Source organism: Cygnus atratus, chromosome 7 (genome assembly GCF_013377495.2).
Source record: "Cygnus atratus isolate AKBS03 ecotype Queensland, Australia chromosome 7, CAtr_DNAZoo_HiC_assembly, whole genome shotgun sequence".
NCBI classification, from domain to species: domain Eukaryota; kingdom Metazoa; phylum Chordata; class Aves; order Anseriformes; family Anatidae; genus Cygnus; species Cygnus atratus.
Window position 1 is genome coordinate 29003155 of NC_066368.1, and position 18968 is coordinate 29022122.

General features: G+C 37.7%; 1 protein-coding gene across 4 annotated transcripts in view; it reads right to left on the minus strand.

Annotated features, from left to right (window-relative positions):
* Positions 1 to 18968, minus strand: part of BICC1 (BicC family RNA binding protein 1) — a 118125-nt gene that overhangs the window by 62524 nt on the left and 36633 nt on the right. For 3 of the 4 annotated variants that reach the window (XM_035540079.2, XM_035540078.2, XM_035540087.2), the window contains exon 2: positions 5813 to 5859. In XM_035540079.2, coding sequence (XP_035395972.1) covers positions 5813 to 5859 — 47 coding nt within the window. Of the gene's footprint in view, positions 1 to 5812; positions 5860 to 12134; positions 12287 to 18968 lie in introns of those variants that run through there. The other variant, XM_035540095.2, reaches the window with a different exon arrangement.

Consider the following 18968-nt stretch of genomic DNA (forward strand, 5'->3'; position numbering starts at 1 on the left):
AGCAGAACAGGCAGTCCACTTCCTACAAGAATCAGGAACCCACTGCAGGTTATTCATGGGTATCACTCACTCACCTCCTCCTTCCTCACTATTTCGGAAGGAATACAAGCATTTGAGGACCAAAAATCCTTCTTATGTATTGTAAGACAGGACTTCTCTTTCAGAGTGAAAAGGATCAAGCATCTCAACAGAGATTGCGGTGACCAATTGTTCCTTCTCTGTTGCTTTAGAAATCTTGCACAAAAGATGAAGTATAGCAGTACGGTTGCATAAAATGGGACTTCATCAACTAAAGCCATGTTTCACTTGGACCTCAGACTGAGTTCCACACAGTGAAACAGTCACTCACTCCATACTAGCGGGCATTTTGATCCCTTGTTTCTGACTAAGGAAACTATCCCCTACAAGCTCAGCAGGGACAGTCATTGCTTTAAGGCTTTCACATGCATTGAGCACTTCAAGAGTTAGGCCCATCAGACAGCATTTTCGTGTTACAGGCTAACTCTCAAGATTGCCCCCCTTATATCAGAAGCAACGAAGAAGCAGCTAAAGCTCATGATTTAAGTCCCTGTACTTACTCCATTCCCTTAACAGAATGATTGCTACGCTACAGATGTGATGAACAGTTTTCCACATGAATGTGGAAAGACTTCCCACCACTTAGCTCTGCCTGAACTAAGCAAAATGGTAAAGTAAACATTCTCAATTTACCTTTTTAGACCAACTGATCCAACCTAAATAAGCCTCCTCCTTTCCACCGGGTGGGGCTTTACCAAAAGGGAGACAGAACTCAATCTCAAGATTTCTTGCAAATGTTGACTACTACTGACATTCTTTCAACTCTCTCATCCATACCAACATCTCTGAGCAGTCACTTCCTCTTTCCAGGAAGCAAAACAGAGGAGCTAAACATAAATTAGAAGCTCATGCCAGCATTCCCACCACAGAATAGCACAGCCAGGTGTTTGAAACAAATTCTGGAAATGTATTGCCTTAATATATCCTTGTCACATGCTATGAGCCAAACTCCACATCAAGCATATATTTTAATGCTAACTAATACAGATATGGATTGATTTCTACCCAGAAAAAATGGAAAGTGTGGAATCAGTTTCTACAGTTCCCAACTGCTGCTGCAGTTAAAATGGGGACAGAAACCCATGATAATGTATAGACAAGCATGAATTTATTATGTCTCACTAGCAAAAATAAATAGCACTGGAAGAAACCAACAGCTGCATTATTGCCATCAGAAATGAGAATATAGCCTTAGGGAAGGCAATAATTACAAATACACAGTTTCAGAGAAGTCATGGATGAAGACACATGGAAAGCCCTTCAAAAAGTTCCTGCTGAACACAGATTATAATCAGCCTGGGACATCTTAGTCTCAGGTCAATGATTAATATTTGTTATGCCTGAAAGTGCCCTAAGCCATCCACATTTACAGCTTTACCTACACATTCCATATTCAAAGATTAAGAAGGAAGATTGACCAAATTCCAGCCTGACTTACAGCAGCAACAGAAAATTATCATTTTTAGTTATTTATTTGTATCAGAACATACTTGAAGTGTTCATATACATAAGAACTTGGTCAATATATTCACTCAAGCATTTTGCAAAAGTTAAAAGGTTTGCCTAATATGATCCTCAAAAATGTTTTTTTTTTTTTTTTTTTTTTTCTTTAAGTTGCATACAGATGAAAATACAGGATGTTGCAAAACGAGCTCTATTACTGTTAGATAAATAAACAGGGTTTGAGGCTGCTTCCTTATTGCCTTTGCTACCAGAGCCTCCTAAACAAAAGGTAATGTACGGTCATTTATAACTTATGCATATGGGAAAGGAATTTAACCGAAAAGTGATACAAAATGGAATTAGATATGTTCTCATATATAATCGCAAATTAAAAAAAAACAACTCTTAATGCTGCTGTTTTTCTAATCTTTATACTGAAAAAGTAACCAGCTTTAAAAGATGGCTTCGCCAAATATTGCTTCTAAAAAAAACACAGTATGTTTGAAGAGCCTACTCATTTAATGAAATAAAGAAAACAAGAAATGGAAACCCTAGTCTTCCTTTACACACCTAACTTATTATCAGGTGAGATTTTCATACACATGTAATATTTGCATATTTGCAGCTTCATGCTTCCAACATTTCCAAGCATGATTACATTCCCTTCAGCGAGTAACAGGCACTGTAGTCAAGAAAGAAGCATAAGCATTTATAAAACATTTTAGGCAAAATCCAGTGTTATCTTAAAACAAAACACCTATATATCTTCAACTGTGTAAATGAATATTAATTCCTACAAGCACTATTTCTTTTTGATTAAAAAGAAATCCACATCTCAAACATTCAGAGACAATAAAAGCCACAAGTTACAGTTGCCTGGTAGCATGTTGTGCTTTCCACAAAACCAAACTCTGCAAACAATTGAAAACCAGGAAAGGAAGAACTGAAGAGCCCCCTCAGAAATACTTTAAGAGCCCATGACTAATGCACATAACACACTGAACCATGCTGAAATGAGGAGCTTACATCTGACCTAGAGTCAAGCACTTGGACAGAACCCCACATGGGCATTTCCAGAGCTGCTCCTTCTGCACATGCAGTCTTACATTAGCCTAAGAACTCCACCCAGCTTCTACTAAACCACAACATTCACCCATCTCCCACCATACTGTTGACAGTCTCATGATCAAGGCTCCTCATACACTGTTTCCTTGACAAATTTTAGAGTGAATGATTATCATTTAACATTAAGATTCCAAATATTAAAAAAAAAAAAAAAAAAAAAAGGCAAGACTGGAGAAGGCCAGAACCAAAGGCAAGCAGAAATGATGCAATAAATTCCCCTCTGTCCATACGGCCAACACTCATCTGGTTTGGATTATAAACTCCTCAGGGCAGAGACCCACCACCTTCTTACATTTTATATGAAGTGCCACGCATATCTATAGTGCTACATAAATTACAATGTTCCCTGAAACAATGTCCTGTCTTGGTCTGGGAGGGACCCTGCTTGCCTATGAGGCATGAACCAAATGTTATGGAACTCAATGGAAAAATTCCACCATCAACTGCAAATGGGCTTTGGATCAAAAGAATTTTATTATGCATTACTCACAGAATAAATTAGGACAATAACATATAGAGCATGGTCCATGAGGATCTTTTACCTGAACTGTATGTAATACAACAGCCAACCAATCCATGTTTATTTAAGATTACCTGCCACTGAACTGAAAATCAGAGAGCTAGGGAGAGAAAGCCATCACGTTATTTATGCATCCCTTGTTAGCAACTCCCAGTGGTTTTGAAAAATCCACATCAGATTGTGTTAGGTGCTCACCCTCCACCCTGTCTCTGTTAAGTAGAAGACAGCATCACAAAATTTGTGTTAACCTAATCCTTTAAAAACATGATAGATTAATTAAAAAGCATCCTATGTGTATAGCTTAATGACCCTAGTTAAGTCCTGACTTTAAAGCTCAGCTTAGGGATCACTGAGTAAATTCTGCTCCTCCTGAAGTCTAGCTTATATGAACCAAGCACCGTCTCCTGTTGTCCAGCCACCACATGAAGCTATCAGCTTTGTCTTGCTTCCCTCCAGTACTGGCCTCCTCTCTCCTCCCTCTTCATCTGTGTCTTGACATACAGAATCACTGAGTCTTTGTTCCATTGCTTCTGTCATTTCAGCATTCATATGAAAACTTCTCTCACCTGGCTCACTCCTTCCAACCCACTGTAGTTCAACACATTAAGGGTACAATTTGTCTGAAGATGTTATACATGGCAGCATTTATGCCAATTACACCCTCAATTCTTGATGTCACTTAAGAGTGATGCACCTCACTTCACCACTCAACTTTGGTTCAACAATACAGCCCTGAAGAAAGGATTATTCTGAATGCATTTTTGAAGTAGTTTTTACTACACCTTTGAATTCATATTAGTTTTCTGGAAGGTACCTTGCTACCTTAGTTGGCAATATGTTTTCAATGCCCCAAATGAGTTTCTTCCTCACTACAACCTGAAACAAATGAAAAGTCTTCATTTAACCTCCAGAAATTCTGCCTTATTCATTTCACATAAGAGGGAAAAAAAGCATATCCCTGATTAAAGGAAATTGCACAGACAGACTGTGAGTAAGCTATGAGCAACCAAAGTGTTTTTTTTTTTGAACAAAAGAGAAAACTTGCAAAGCAGATAGCTTCCATCTGTTTTTATTAGCTGTAATATCATGTGTATGTACACAAAAGATTCACTAATCTAAATTGAACTACAGAGTTGATGAGTCACTAAGAAGAATGCTAGTCAAAATGAAGCAGCTTTAGCTTGTTGCCATATCCACATTGTGCCTATATAATTACACAGGCATATGACAATACATTAATGCCAAAATAGACAATGCATTATCGATATTGATAAGCAGTGTACTCTTATTCACATAGCACATTTTCCTATTAAATTCAAACCAGTATTTTTTGCTATACTAACAGCTGTGTAATTGTAAGGTACATTATATCTACAGTAAATAATCAGGTATCCAATGCACATGAAATATGTCAGTCCTTTAACCCCACACAGAGGAAATACCTTGTTCACAGCTTTAAGAATTATGAGCAATTTTACACAAGGGTGTGAAAATGCTGTGCTGTAAAATAAATGTTTAATATGAAGTGCTACTAAGGCTCAGCTTCGTTGCAGCAAGTTAAAAAAATCCATGCATTTTGATAAAAATGCTAAGGAAGAATTATTGTCAATTCCTCCTCCGTGCTCACTAATATTGGAAAGTCAAGCACAAGCAGCACATTCAGAAAAGTAATTCATTTGCCAGTCAAGAACATCATCTGAAGACTCCCATACCATTGTTTTTAAAAACAGATATTTTGCTTGTATACATATTCCTCCCCTCCAGCCTTGATCAAAGCATTTGATGACCACATACAGGATAAACTGTTCTTTCACATCTAAGAAGATACTTCCTAGCAGTACCATCTTTAAGTATGAACAAAACATTGAAAAAATATGAACAACGACTTGTTTAACAGACAACCAGTCAAAAAGTCGTTTCAAGACTTTTCAGGATACAGCATGAAGATTTACATTGTCTTTTCTATGGTACAGGAAGACAAAGCAGCTCATTTTTATTTGCATACTGTATGCAGATCTTCATTAACTCAAATAATATTTTACATACTATTCATAAAGAAACATGTTGCTTTGTGAAAAGCAATTTCAAAGTCATTACTCTTGGTTATGCTTCTTTTTGTAGTTTAGTTGCTGCAGGACTATTTTTTCCAGCCCTTCCATGCCTCTGTCTAACCACAAGCTTTATTGAATCACTGTGTGGACTGTGCATGTCTTTCTTAAAAAGGACTTTGCATTTCCCAACAAAATATTTATGCTTTCAATGATAGCACAATAAGTCTCACGTCAGTTCTTCAATAACAGGATGTAGTGTTTATCCCCAGAGATAAAAACCTTAAGACCACCTCACAACATCTTTCAGATGAGCTCCCTGCTATTAGGCAAAATACTTCCATAACATGTAGTTAAAAACTTTCAATTAAAGAATAATTAAGCTCTTATGTGAATAGCAGTAGAATATACCAAAGAACATATTTATCATGGTCCACGCACAGCTAATGGTTAATAAATAACAAAGACATAAAAAATGTATTTGATCAATACAGTGGAAACTGCACATTAAGTTTAATTAGTTGACCTCATGAATGAGCAATTAAGGTAATTTTTCATCTAGTCAACTGTTGCTATTGAATTAAAATATCTTTCTTACCTTCTGAAAAAAGTCTTCCCCACTTTTCCCTTTGCCCTCAGCAGCAGCTGTAAAACAAAAATAAGATCTGATTTCAAAATACTTCGGAGAAAATTTGTAAGTCTGTATACAGAAATCATCAATGAGTTCATGCTACTGTGAAGTTATAACTCTAGGTCCTCATCTTCTCATGCAACATGCGTTTATCAGCAACTGACTAACACTTGGAACAACTCTTTGCAAGTCACTTGCTAAGGATCAAGTCCAAGCACATGTTTTTATTTGCATAATAGAGCTGCTATACATGGATCTATATGTTAGTTACAAACTACATAAGATCACCCAAGTCTAGTGATTTATTCACACTGCATACATTAACATGTAATTCTACTAATAAGATGATAAAAAGAAAGCCAGAAGGGCACAGCATTTGCTAGAGAAAGAGTTAGAACCAAAACAAGAAGCATTGTATTAAGCCTGAATTGATTTAATAACAGTCCTGTTTTATTTTTTAATCCAAGGGAAATATCACAACTTGATCCAGAGAATTTTTGCAACATGTACTTCCTACCAGCCAGTGTTTGAGCTGCTACATTCAGCTGCTACAGCTGAGAACCAAAAGCAACCCTAGACACTAGCAACAGCACCACTGCACACAGGCACTTTTGAGCACTCCAGAGCAGCGTTCAAAAGAGACAACTTCAAGCTAGAAGTGGCTGTGAATGTGGCTGCTGCTGCTAAAGCTTGGCAATGGGCAAACATTAACTCGTCATGCAGGAAAAAAATCTGGATATGCTTAGCCTAGGAAATCAAAGACTGAAAGGTGAAAATACCGACTCCATGAAGAGAAGCTCTTCAGAGGAATGAAAAGAAACCTCTTCACACCAGTACCATTTGTAGGAAGAGACAAAATGGAGAACACCACCCTTCTCCTCACACCCAACACGCTTCTTGTGGTGTCAAATGGTGCAATGTGAGGGGTAGGTCTGGGGGGTCGAAAAGGGGCATGGTCAGAGGGGTGTGTGCCAGCACGCTGAAATGCTCCCTGTACTTCACGGGCCACACTGGGACATTCATATTTATCAAAAGGGCAAGAGCATTAGCAGGAAGAGCAAATAAAATGTGGGCAGTAAAACTATACAGCCTTAAGAGTACTTTTCAAAAAGCCTGCAAAAAAAAACAGCAGCATCATTTCAGAACAGGGCTTGCAAGCTTATAAGAAGCAATCATAGAACTTAGTGGTTTCCAGAAGACGACATGAATTAGGGATTGACTCTCTCCCATGTGTACTGAAACTTCTAGCTGTACACTTAGACAATGCAAGTAGTGGCACTTAAAATGGTACAACTGTTTGCATCTAGCATATGTTGCAGCTTATCTGTGTTGCAACTCAGGACACAGCAACTAAGTCAAAACACAGTAGGTCTTCTAGAAGAGAGCAAATCATAGAGCTAATTATAGAGAGGATAATTCTCTTTTCCCAGAAAAAGGAATGCCTCCAGATGAAACTCCAAGGAGAGGGGAAGCTTCCTAAATAGTACTGGATTGCTGAAGAAACTCCTTGTCATTGCAATATTTCTGTATTTCTCACGCACAGATTAGGTCTCTGGTTTGCCCCATAACCCAGCCTTCAAAACTCTGTTCCAGCTACTTAGTTCTTCCCACTCTTCTAATTACACAAGCGATTTCAAGCTCCTCAATTAGCATTAACTCAGCTAATGCATTCAAAGAACAACTGCTACGGAGCAGATACAAGCTAGTGGCATGAGACTTATTTCTGCCCAAGAGAAAACAACGCCACTAGTTTTAACAGGCTTCTCAGGAAACACCACCACCATCACCTACATACCATGGAGAAACCATAGACTACAAAGTCCTATCTGATAAATCACATCAACTTCTGAATTGCAACGCAAAGACGGTCAAAACAGAGGCACTGAGTGGAGCCTAGCAAGCAGCCACCTTGGGGCAGAGCAATTCCAGGCTCCACAACTCCACAAATCGAGAAACCGTAGGGCACCCTCCAGCATGCTTTTATTCAGAGGACACAGAAGATAAGCTGTAGAAGAGAAGATGACAGATGGGAGGCTGAAGTTGTAGCTTTGAGAATAGACAGATTTTGTTCCAGCTGCAAATACATGATTTCTAAACTGAATACAAACAAGAGCTGGCTCAGATAATAGCAGTGATGCTCTACAGGGCATTTAAGCAGGATGCTGACAAAGCAAATTCCAAGCTTTTCATTGTAGGTTTATTTTTAATCAGAATCATTCTGGTGACCTGATTTACAGCTTGGCCCCACCAGCAGCTGTATGACACAACCCACTGACTCCAACAAGCACGGACAGAGCCAGGAAGAGCAGGGAGTGACAGCAGCCTAAACAGGGCTCACAGAAAAACAAAGACAGTTGTAGAGAGAATAATGAGAGCAAATGGCATTTAGAAACAGTTTAGGTTAATGTTCAGTGTTTTCAGTTGTTATACTGTATTATGAAGATATGGTTTGTCATTGTAACTTTTCAGTAGGTGAGATGTTTGTCAAGTCTCACAGTGTCTACCAAAAGGCAGGGAAGGCTGTACCGTATTTTTTTTGAAACAGACCTGAAGTTTAATATTGCTATACCTTAAAGTTGTTCTTACCATGATCGAAAAGGCACAGCAATATTTCAGTATTTTGTCCATGTCCATTCTGCATTTAGTCTCTTAAGAGTTATGCCTATGCTCCTTTTTTTTGTGCAAGATGGTTGTTGAATATTAAGGTGGCCTAGTCATTACCATCTCCATTATGCAGTGAATAAAAAAACTCAGAATATTAGCCCAAAATACTGAGCTAGACTTAAGGTATCTTTCAGCAGAAAAGAAAAAAATAAGAAACCTAGAAGTAAAAAGATAATCTGTATGAAGCAGTATATTCTGTTTTCCATTGTTAGCTATTTTCCAGTTATTTCCCCCTTTCACAATCCCTCATCCTCGTAACTCTTTGAGCCAGTGATAGTGCGTTACTGTTATGTTACTCAGCTTCTTATAATTTGCTTGTTTATTTCTATGAGGAGGAGAACTTACACTTAAAATCAGAAATTTCATCAGTAGTTTATACATTTGAGGATACCACCTATAATTGCATACATAATAATCTATGTTTACCTGCAAAGTACGGAGGCAAAGGATGCAAAAAGATCAGCTGCTTCAGAGAACAGCAAGAGTTGCTAGACAAGGAAAAGTTACCCATTTCTTTCATAATTAAAAGGTGGAACTGATTTTGTTCAAGCACCACAAACCCGCTATCTTCTGCGGGGAAATAACTTGCTGGAATGTTTGAGCTTATGAAATTTATGCACCAGTCATTGCAAATGGTAACACTTCCATGGTGTTCAAAGTCTTACAGTGTTCACTAGGATAAGCTGTAATTTAGTAAGTCACTGAGGTTGACCTCAATCAGACAAACTGAGAGAAAAGCAAGTGTTAACTTGTGTTTAGGAAAAAAAGCCTGCTAGGTCACTGCATCCTAAGCTCAACTTCTTTCTAAACAAATCTTGAGAGTATTAACCCCGACTTTCAAAACAAATTTCATCTTTTACAAATCATATTGAGGAGCTCTCAGAATTTATATCTGACATTCGTTCCCAGACAGATTATTTTAGTAATCTCACTAATATTAATTAAAACATCAATATGAAACCAACTTCCCTTCAAAAAGCAGCATTTGGAAATTTCAAACAGGGGAGGCAGAGGGACTGGCAGTGCCACACAGAAGGCACAGTGTAAGCCATCTGACCACTGAATTTGAAATGAACTTTCAGATTTTAATATACAAAAGTTTTGCATTTTCTGACTTTGTAAACAGAATTAGTGTTTTCAAAAACACACCAGTAACAAAGATGAAACACTCCTGCCTAGCTCTTAAGGTAAGATCATTAATCCTGATCTAGGAAATCCTATGTCAACAAGGGCAACTCAGTTATTAAATGACTTGCTAAATTCCACTTCAAATAATCATTAAAAAGAAAACTAAACTAAAAAACTTCAAGAGCTCTTTTCCCAGAGATGCAGGTCACTAAAGCCCGCACTATCCTGAGCTGCTGTTTAAACAACAAACCCAAGAAGTAGTGTGAAAGACAGGTTTAATTTTATAACAACACTTGCAGCCATTGAAGAGAAAGCCTTTGCTGACCACTTCCACCTTGTGCCGCTCTCCTTGGTTTGGCAGCACAGCCTTCTGCACAGCCACAGCAGGGCCCACACCTAGCTCTCCACCCCAAAGAACCAGCAGCATTTACTGGAACTGTTCCCCAGTCTTACTTGGCTGGAAGGTGCTGAGGGAAGGAGTTTGGGGCTCACTTTGCTGGCAGCCAAAGGTGTTCGGGCAGCCACAGCCCCAAGCAGGAGCAGCAGACCAAGTTCTCTCTCCTACATCTTCGCCAGAACCTTGGACGCCTCAAACAGTGGGACCAGGCACTACAAATATGACCCAAGCAGGAACAGAGCAATTCTTCAACTTTCTAACATCCCACTTTACAGCATAAGCACTACCAAGTCAAGGGAAGTACTCCTTGAACTGCAGGGTATACAATGACAAAGGATTAGCCGCATCTCCACTGAGAAAAAGGAAAACATCAGCACTTAAACAGGATTTCCAGAGCTCATGCCTAGGCACACCAGCCCTTCTGTCCATGGTCCCTGTCCCAAAAGGGGATTTGACCGAAGCCACATTAAATGAAATGACAATTAACACCGTGTGCTGACTTCTGACTGAGAAATTTATTCATCTTTGCCAACCTCCACTACTCAGGAAATATTGTATTCTTAGAACACTATTTATTTTCTGGTATTAAATAAATAATCATTTAACTGACCTTCACAAAAGGATTATTTTTGCACAAAATGCTAACATTGGTTTCAGAAATACAAAAAAGGACTAAAGTAAATGTGCATAATAAGCATTTTATATTTTAAGCCACACTCTGTTTATTATAATTTCTTCCATACCATGAAATATTTTATATCAGGTTTTCACTTTTCAAGATATATTGGATTGCCAAGGTCCCATCCAATACAAATATGAAACAGTTGAAACAGGTGTTAACTATTATGGTACCCACGAAGTATACTGCTTGTCTACTTAATCACCAAATCATAAAAAAGCCCAATTGTAATTTCTTCTAAATTCACATGGAAAAGTGAATTTGAACTTTTACTTTGAATGTTATTTTAATTACAAAAAGAATTATTACAATGCAGACCATATTTTATAGGAACCAAACCCAAGGCCCAAGGATTAGGTCAACTTTTGTTTAAAGGAGTTGTTATTGCAACTCTTTGTTGATATCACACATTAGCTTTGTGTCTCATTTCCTAATCTCTTGAAATTGATATTGCAAACGATGAAATACGTATTTGTGAATATGCCTTTAGATTGATTAGCATCGAAACTTCTTCCTTTCTCTTCATTGAGAGACTACAGTTATTAAAGAATCTAATAGCATGTTTGTCTCCTAAGGTTTCAGCTAAGAAGAAAATTATTCCTTACATCAAAAAACTCTTTAAAAGGAGAGTTAACAACAAAATAATATTTGAATTTTAACAAGACAGATCAACTTAATGGGATTTCAAGTAACTAGAATATTCCTGAAGATATGTAGCAAATTATCTTAACTTTTCTATCCACTGAATCAGAAAGACCGTGAGATTTTCCTCATGGCAATTAAACCTGATCTTTTCTGAAAGTCATAAAGGTGTTAACCACAGTGATTTTTTTGTTTGTTTCAATGAAATAGACAGTTCACTATCAGAAATAGACAAAAGCCAAGTCACAGTTTTTTTCTCAGAAGCTACCAAGCCTGTTGTTGTAAAAAATAAAAAATAAAGATAAAAATCATTGAACAGCTAGACTTGAACCAGAAACCAACACAAAAAAATATGTTTTTCTGTGCACAAAGTCAGACTATAACCCACACATACTCTTAAAGCTTGCTTGTATCAAGCCAAGATAAAGAATTCCACCCCCATAGGTCACTGAGTTAAGCCAAATAGCATAAAACAAGCCTTTAGGAACAAAAAGATAGACTACACATTGTTAAGAAAAAAAGTCTAACCTAAAGTTGAATTTATTGAAATCCAAACAAAATAATTCTCCATCTTCCTTGTAATTATAGAGCTAGTCTCACTTCAAGTCTCACTTTCTTTCAGCTCAGAAACTAAGCTTAGTCATCTCTTTTTCTGTCTAACTTCTGAAATGAAAGGGTCTGGTGAAAGAAAGTAGCAAGGCCTAACTAAACAAGGAAATTACAAAAAAAATAGAATTCAAGGTTGTTTTTAGCTGGCTTTTCAGTAGCGCATCACTTACATATTCTTCTCACTGCAAAGTTCCTTAGATTTTCTGTGACTAGTTCTGAATGTGCTGCAAGTTACAGATATTATCCCAATAACACAACTGACTTTGCTTTCATGGGAAGACAGAAGTTTGCTACTGGGGGTGGTGGGGCAGGGTCAGGATCTTCCCTGTGCAGTGGTCTTCCCTAAGTGACAAACAGGAAAGAAACATCACTTTTATTATAATAAATTTCATCAAGTAACATGTAACACTTACCAATCTCAGTATTTTAGGGTCTCAATCAGTCTCTGTTTTTCACAGTCAGAGAATGAAAAAAAAAAAGGCACTTACACTTTCTTAAATTCCTAAGTAAAGCAGCCTTTGGTTTTGAGGGTGCTCACCACAGGTCAGAGTAAGCCACAAGTCAACTGGAAGTATCAGGGAGACAAAAGCCAAAATACTCAAGAAGTTACTGACACACAACTAAAAAAGCTAGCAAAAATATATCTGTACATACACCATGCTGACAAATTAAATTTGTTGAGTCAGGAACTACAAGACATCTGGAATATTACACAAATTACCCAATGTCTACATATTCTGTGACTGAAGGACTCTAGGGCTGCAGGTAACAATAGGAGCATCACCTTTCATCAACAAATTACAGAGGAAAAAAGATTAAAACAATGAAGACATATCCATGACACAGCTTTCTTCTTCCAGCTGTGCATCCAGAGAACTGGAAGAATTTCAGTGTTGTCCATAAGTGACAATAAATAGGTTGTAAGTAACTGGATGGACATTGTCTGGGTGGGTTTCACTGTATCTCCTGTTGGAAGGTGCTTGATACACAAGCTACAAAGTCACTGGTTAAAAAAAACATCCTAGGTGCTATAACATCTAACAGATATACCTAATGCTGGGAAAAAAGCAAATTGAACATAGGAGACTTTAACCCTGCTGTTGAAATACAGCAGCTATGAGCACCATGGAAGTACAATGCCTATGGCCTCTTTTCAGACTACCTACTAGCCAAATCAGACTTCTTGAATCGAGGCCTCATCTAAACACACAAACACAGAGGTAAGAAGTTCTTATTTTTCATTACTCCCCAAAGTCTACATTTACTCTATGATACATCACGAAAGCTATATAAACTTATTCAGCCATTAGACTATTTTTCAATAACCTTTTTCTGCATACTATATTAAAATTAAGACTACTAGCAAATAACCAAAACTATCCCAAAAAATTCAAAATTTCATCTTTTTCAATGACTAGAGAACAATGCACAGAAAAAGGAGAATCTTAAAACAAATTATACTTACTTCCATTGCAGACATTGCCAAGAAAGAATGGAAGAAAAAATGCCACATATACTCAAGAGAGCAAGATGACATTGGTTTTGAACAAATATTCCTAATGATTTGTGTCTGTTTTCTTTAAGAACTCCATAGATTTGGTGGCTAATAGCATTGGGGGAGCGGGGGGGGAACAAACACAAAGCTACTGCCTCATCAATTTTCTTTCCCCTATATCAACATTTTCAGAATTGCATACCCTAAAGTCCATCCAGAACCAATAATTTAATATATAACACTTGTAAATCTCAGATACATACCAACAGATTTTTCTCATTTTGTAAAACAAATTGATCTCCAGGGAAAAAGCTGTCTGCCAAGCCTCTGCACAGAGAAAGTTCGTTTTATATATTTTTGTAATCAAGTCACAGACTGAAAGCCTGCTGTGAAGCTGGGGTTGCTTTGGGACCCCATTTCTCATGTTAGGGATCTCTTCTGCAAAAGGCACACGTGGGACTGGCTCATCCACACAACCACAGTACACTTCCTGACACGACATGGAGTGCAGCAGACTATGGCCAAAGACTTGGGATTTCAATGAAGATAACGAAGTGAATGCTTTGCTTCCAGCTAGCTATTCTTAAGAATTCAGCCAGGAAAACCGAGTAGCTGTCAGTGCTACATTACCTGATTAAAAGTACTCTATTAGCTGCCTCACTGAGGCTTCTTCAGTATTAAAATGAATAAAACCTGTCACCTCTAAGCTAGAGGACTGGTGGTCATAGGAGATACTGGACGTTTTTTCAGAAATGAGGAACAGCTGGCTTACATTACTGTATGTATTCATAAGTTAAATTTAAAACCTTATCATTTTAATTAAGTCCTGGTGATAAAACCTGAAATTAAAAATCACTGTTGAAGTTCTAGATGATACTACATAAACTTAGAGGACATGCACAGCATAGGCAAACTGAGGTTTAGTTTGCTTTCTCAAGAGGTTTCTTTTAAAGAACAGCAACCTAACTTTTGATAGTTTTTCACCCAGATTTGCATTTTTATTTTAGACTTTTCTTCTCCATTTTAATCAATGGATTAAGACAGCTTTCCAGCATCTAAACATTGTACTAGCAGAGCTTAGCTACCTATTTTTCCCTTAGGACAGAAAAAAATTGCATCTGCAGTACTGATAATTGACTTTTTTTTTTTAATACCACACTGTATTTTACAATAAGACAGATTTGCTAAGATACAAGTCTATTAATATGAGTGAAATCTGATTAAAGCATTGTACACTTGTGCACCCTCCCTTATACCACTATTTCCCCCCCCAGTTTTGCTAAAAACATTTTTGAGTATAAATAGGATACAGGTCTAAAAAAGGAAGAGAATGATTAACCTTAACGTTTCTAAAACGTTTTCACTAACTGAAGCACTCACACTCCTCATCCAAGCTGTGCTGCAGAAAGATGCGAAGTGGAGTCATGTCCCAGGAAACATCACCTGCACTGAGATATATGTTTTGCCATTTTACTCAAAGAGCCAGTTAATTACCTCCTCTCCTTCAAAAGGGCCTTTCTGCAATTCAGTCTTTTAGGAAATTTGGGAGCCTGTGGTCAAAGCGATAGGCTGGCAAAAAAAAAAAACTTCGCACATCACATGAACTCATCCCATATGCTTTGTAGGCACAAAACTGACAGCACCAGTCCTTGGCCAGACATGAAGTCAACAAGAACGATGCTCTCCCACACCACACACTGCCAAAATAATATCAATTCCCTTGACCCATGATCCAAAGAGAGGTAGTTCTGGAGGAGACAGCTGGAGAAGGGCTGCTCTGGTAGCCGTAGGAAAATCTCACCAACATCCCAAAGGACCCATGGCTGTTATAAAATACTTCTCAGAGAAATGAAAAGCTATTTATCCTGGCAACTTGTTTTTCCATTACTGTATGCCTACTCCCCGACACAAGGGAAGAGCTCAAAACAATGCAGTCAGGTTAAACCCTTCCACCACTGCTTTCACGTTGCCGATCAGCTGATTCCCTTACTGGTCTATGAGCCCACACGCACCCAACCCATGCTGAATGTGAGGGCTGCTTTTCCACCTACAGAGATGGGGAGAGCAAAGATGAAGAAAAAGACCTGTCTTTCAGGCTCTAGCATCCTTCCTCTTCCCTGAAGCCCAGCCACCAAACACTTCCTGGGATGAACAGGACCCCGGTAGAGCCCCCATGTTGTCACATGCTTGGAACCAAGACTTAAAGGTAAGTGCAAGAGTAAGAAGTAGGAGACGTAAAGCTTGCTATTTTTAAAAAAAAAAAAAAAAAAAAAAAAAGCTCTGCAGCAGAGCTGCTTCCCTCAATTGCTGGATGCTGTAAAGACAGGAAAGTCTTGAGTGCCTCAGGAGGCAGAGCCTCTCCTGCTGCCAGTGACTGACAGATCTGATTCTGCCCCCAAGCCACAGTCTCCATTTAACAGAACTTGCTGTTTACAGGAGGAAAAAAAATTATATATATGTATATTTATATATATATATATATACACACACACACACACACATATATATATATATATAAAATATATATATATCATCATTTCAGAAGTGCCCCAGGGGCTGACAGAGGATAATTGCCAAATACAAAAGCTCTGCTCTCACCAGATTGATGACTAGGGATATTCTTTCGATTTGTTTAGTGTTCAACTTTCTCTATACGCACAAGCACTTTTCTTGTCAGGTATATACACAGATACTGTATGATTCATTGCATAGGAGAGAAGAATGCAGCAAGGCTGTAAAAAAATTAGAAACAAAAACCCTACAGATTTGGATTAAAATGTACACAATATTTTTCTGATGGCTCTGCTTCTTATGAGTCATTCACAGATGTGGAGTTGCAGGATGGAAGCCAAGATTAAGTCAAAGACAAAGCTTTATACAGGAAACCAGCTCAAGTCTGTTGCAATGCAGGTTACATACTGAGCTAGATGGAAGAAAAAAAGCCTTTTCATCAGTAAAGAAACACTGTGCTTATCTGCCACCATTATGCTAAAGGGATTCTGCAAGTACCCAGGGACAAGGACAAAAAACATTTTTCAGAATTAAGAGGTCTCTTCCCTTTCTAAAAGCCAACCAGCCACATGCTCTCCAGCGTCGTGGAGATAACCAGAATATTTGGAGAATAAAACACAAACAGTTCTCTTTTTGTTCAAAAACACTTTCTTTTCATTTTGTCTCTGTATCAAAATAAATAAAAATATCCCCGAGTTTTTCAAGAATGCACATTATGAGTCATCTGGAAGATTTCTAACCTCGTGTTTCTGCAGGAGTACACAGGTTGTTGTAACACCTCATATGACAAAACCACACTCACAAATCCAAGCATCCCAACAGTTTGCTGTCACGTTTTCCCTTTAGCTCAGCATTCTGAATGTCTGCCCTTTCCTAGTTTGCATTAATCAGACAGTTTGAACAATGATGCATCACCTCAGATCTAAGTTCGTTCATGGATACCAGCCACACATCCTTCTTGGTTTTTGCCTCACATCCCAAGACTCCTTATGAAGTATTTGGCACTGAGGTCAGGTGTTCACCACCTATCGTACCATATATAATTGGATCATTAAAATAAGTCCTTCTAATTATTAAATGTATTAGAAGCTTATAAAATTCTACTTAATAAACAAGCATAAAAATTATTTAAAAACAGGAAGTAAGGCATGTTACTTTAATAATTCTAGATGGGGGCCGTAAAATTTAGAATAACATGATAAAGTTCAGTATAAGACTGTCTCTCTTCCGTATTAGGTTTACAATGTATTACACTACTGACACTACAACTGAAGCTGGGACCATTTGTTATCAGCTGTTACTCTGAGCATCCCGTAAATCAGATCCTTTTGTCACTTCTTCTCCTGCAAGAAAAAACAGAAGCCTAAGCTTACATGCAGAAGAAAGTAAACCCACTTAAACGTACTTCATATAAAACATAACTGGGCTATAAATTTGTATAAAGTAGCAAAGGACAACAGATTAAAAACAAATCAAGAAAAAAAGCGTCTAATGTCTTGAGATACTGATGTATTCAGATGTACGTAAGTACAGGCACAAGTACTGCAGTGCAGTACTTAGTTAATTCAATGGAGAAACTGAATGGAGAAAGTATGAAACCTCAAACTTCAGAGAAGGTAAAAATTGCATTTTAACATGTAAGCCAACTTACAGCAATGCATTTCATGTCTCATCACGTACAGTTCACATCTTCAAAAAAAATTGTGTTCCAGTCTGGTTTGTTTTAAGATATAGCCATAAACCAGATTACATTTGAATAAAATAAGTTGGTCTGTTTCATTCAAGAATAAATTTTTTTTTTTTTGCAGTCTGTGCACTGCAATCTAGAGGAACTAACTTCAACATGCAATAGAAGTTGCAAAGTTGTTGTCTGTGTAAGGCAAGTTACCTGTGTAAGGTAGTGGGATGGATCTCCCCAAATGATATGTTTAAGGGACAGGGCATAGCAAAAGAGAAACTAACCCATACTTCAAGTTTAGAGCAATGGAGCACTGCAACAAAGCACTCGCTAATTTGTTACCTCTTTTCCCATACATTAGATAGGCAAAGAATCCAAATTATGTATCAGCACAAAAACCTACAATCTAAGTTACATCGCCAAACTAGAGTTTACTCCCAGCATCAAGGTCTTTCTTCTTTTAAGAAACCAAGGAAATGAAGTAATTGTTTAGGTAAGAAGATCAAAGCACAACACAAGTCTAGACCTTTCTGGTAAAGGTGAAAGAGTTTTAAGAGTTTTATTTTCACAGCTGTTTTTATGTCCACATTTTCAACATCTACATATTTTTTTCCCTATGACCAGTTCCCATATTAAAAAACAGAACTGCTATATGCAGATGCTGAAGAAAACAAATGATTGTTTGTGTGTGTATATAAATAGATAAAAACACACAAACTCAGAGTGAAGAAAGAATGCCACATTGTATAATTACAATTTATAGAGTATAAAATAAGGTAAAAGCCTGTGCTGTTTTACATTGGAGTGGTAAAATTTAGGAGCAAGCCTAACACCCATACAGGCTCAAATCATGCTGTGCTGGAAGATGTAGACCGCATTTGTTATTGTGTATTGCTTTCATTTTACTAAATGCTGTTTCAGAGACCTACCAAACTGACTGTAAGGGTGGAATAATAAAAGCAGAATTTCAAATTATACAAACAAGCAAAGTAGCATATGCCAGTACAGTTTCACTGGTAACTGCTCAGTTTAAAGCTTTTATGTCCTATGTCATACAAAATCCACAAGCTTCTTCAGACTGCCTTGGAATCCAAAGTACCACCACAGATGCTCAAGTATTGTGAACTGGCGCTGATTCTGTAGATTACAGAGGGGTCACAGGAAGAGCCCAACCTAGTTATCCACCGAAGGTTTAAAAAAAACAAAAAACAAAAAGCAAATTTTAATGTAGCAGAATGTTCCTGACACACAAACACAGAAAATGGTTTATAAACTCAGGGCCTGATGAAGCACCAATTGTCTCATTTTATGCTTGCTGTT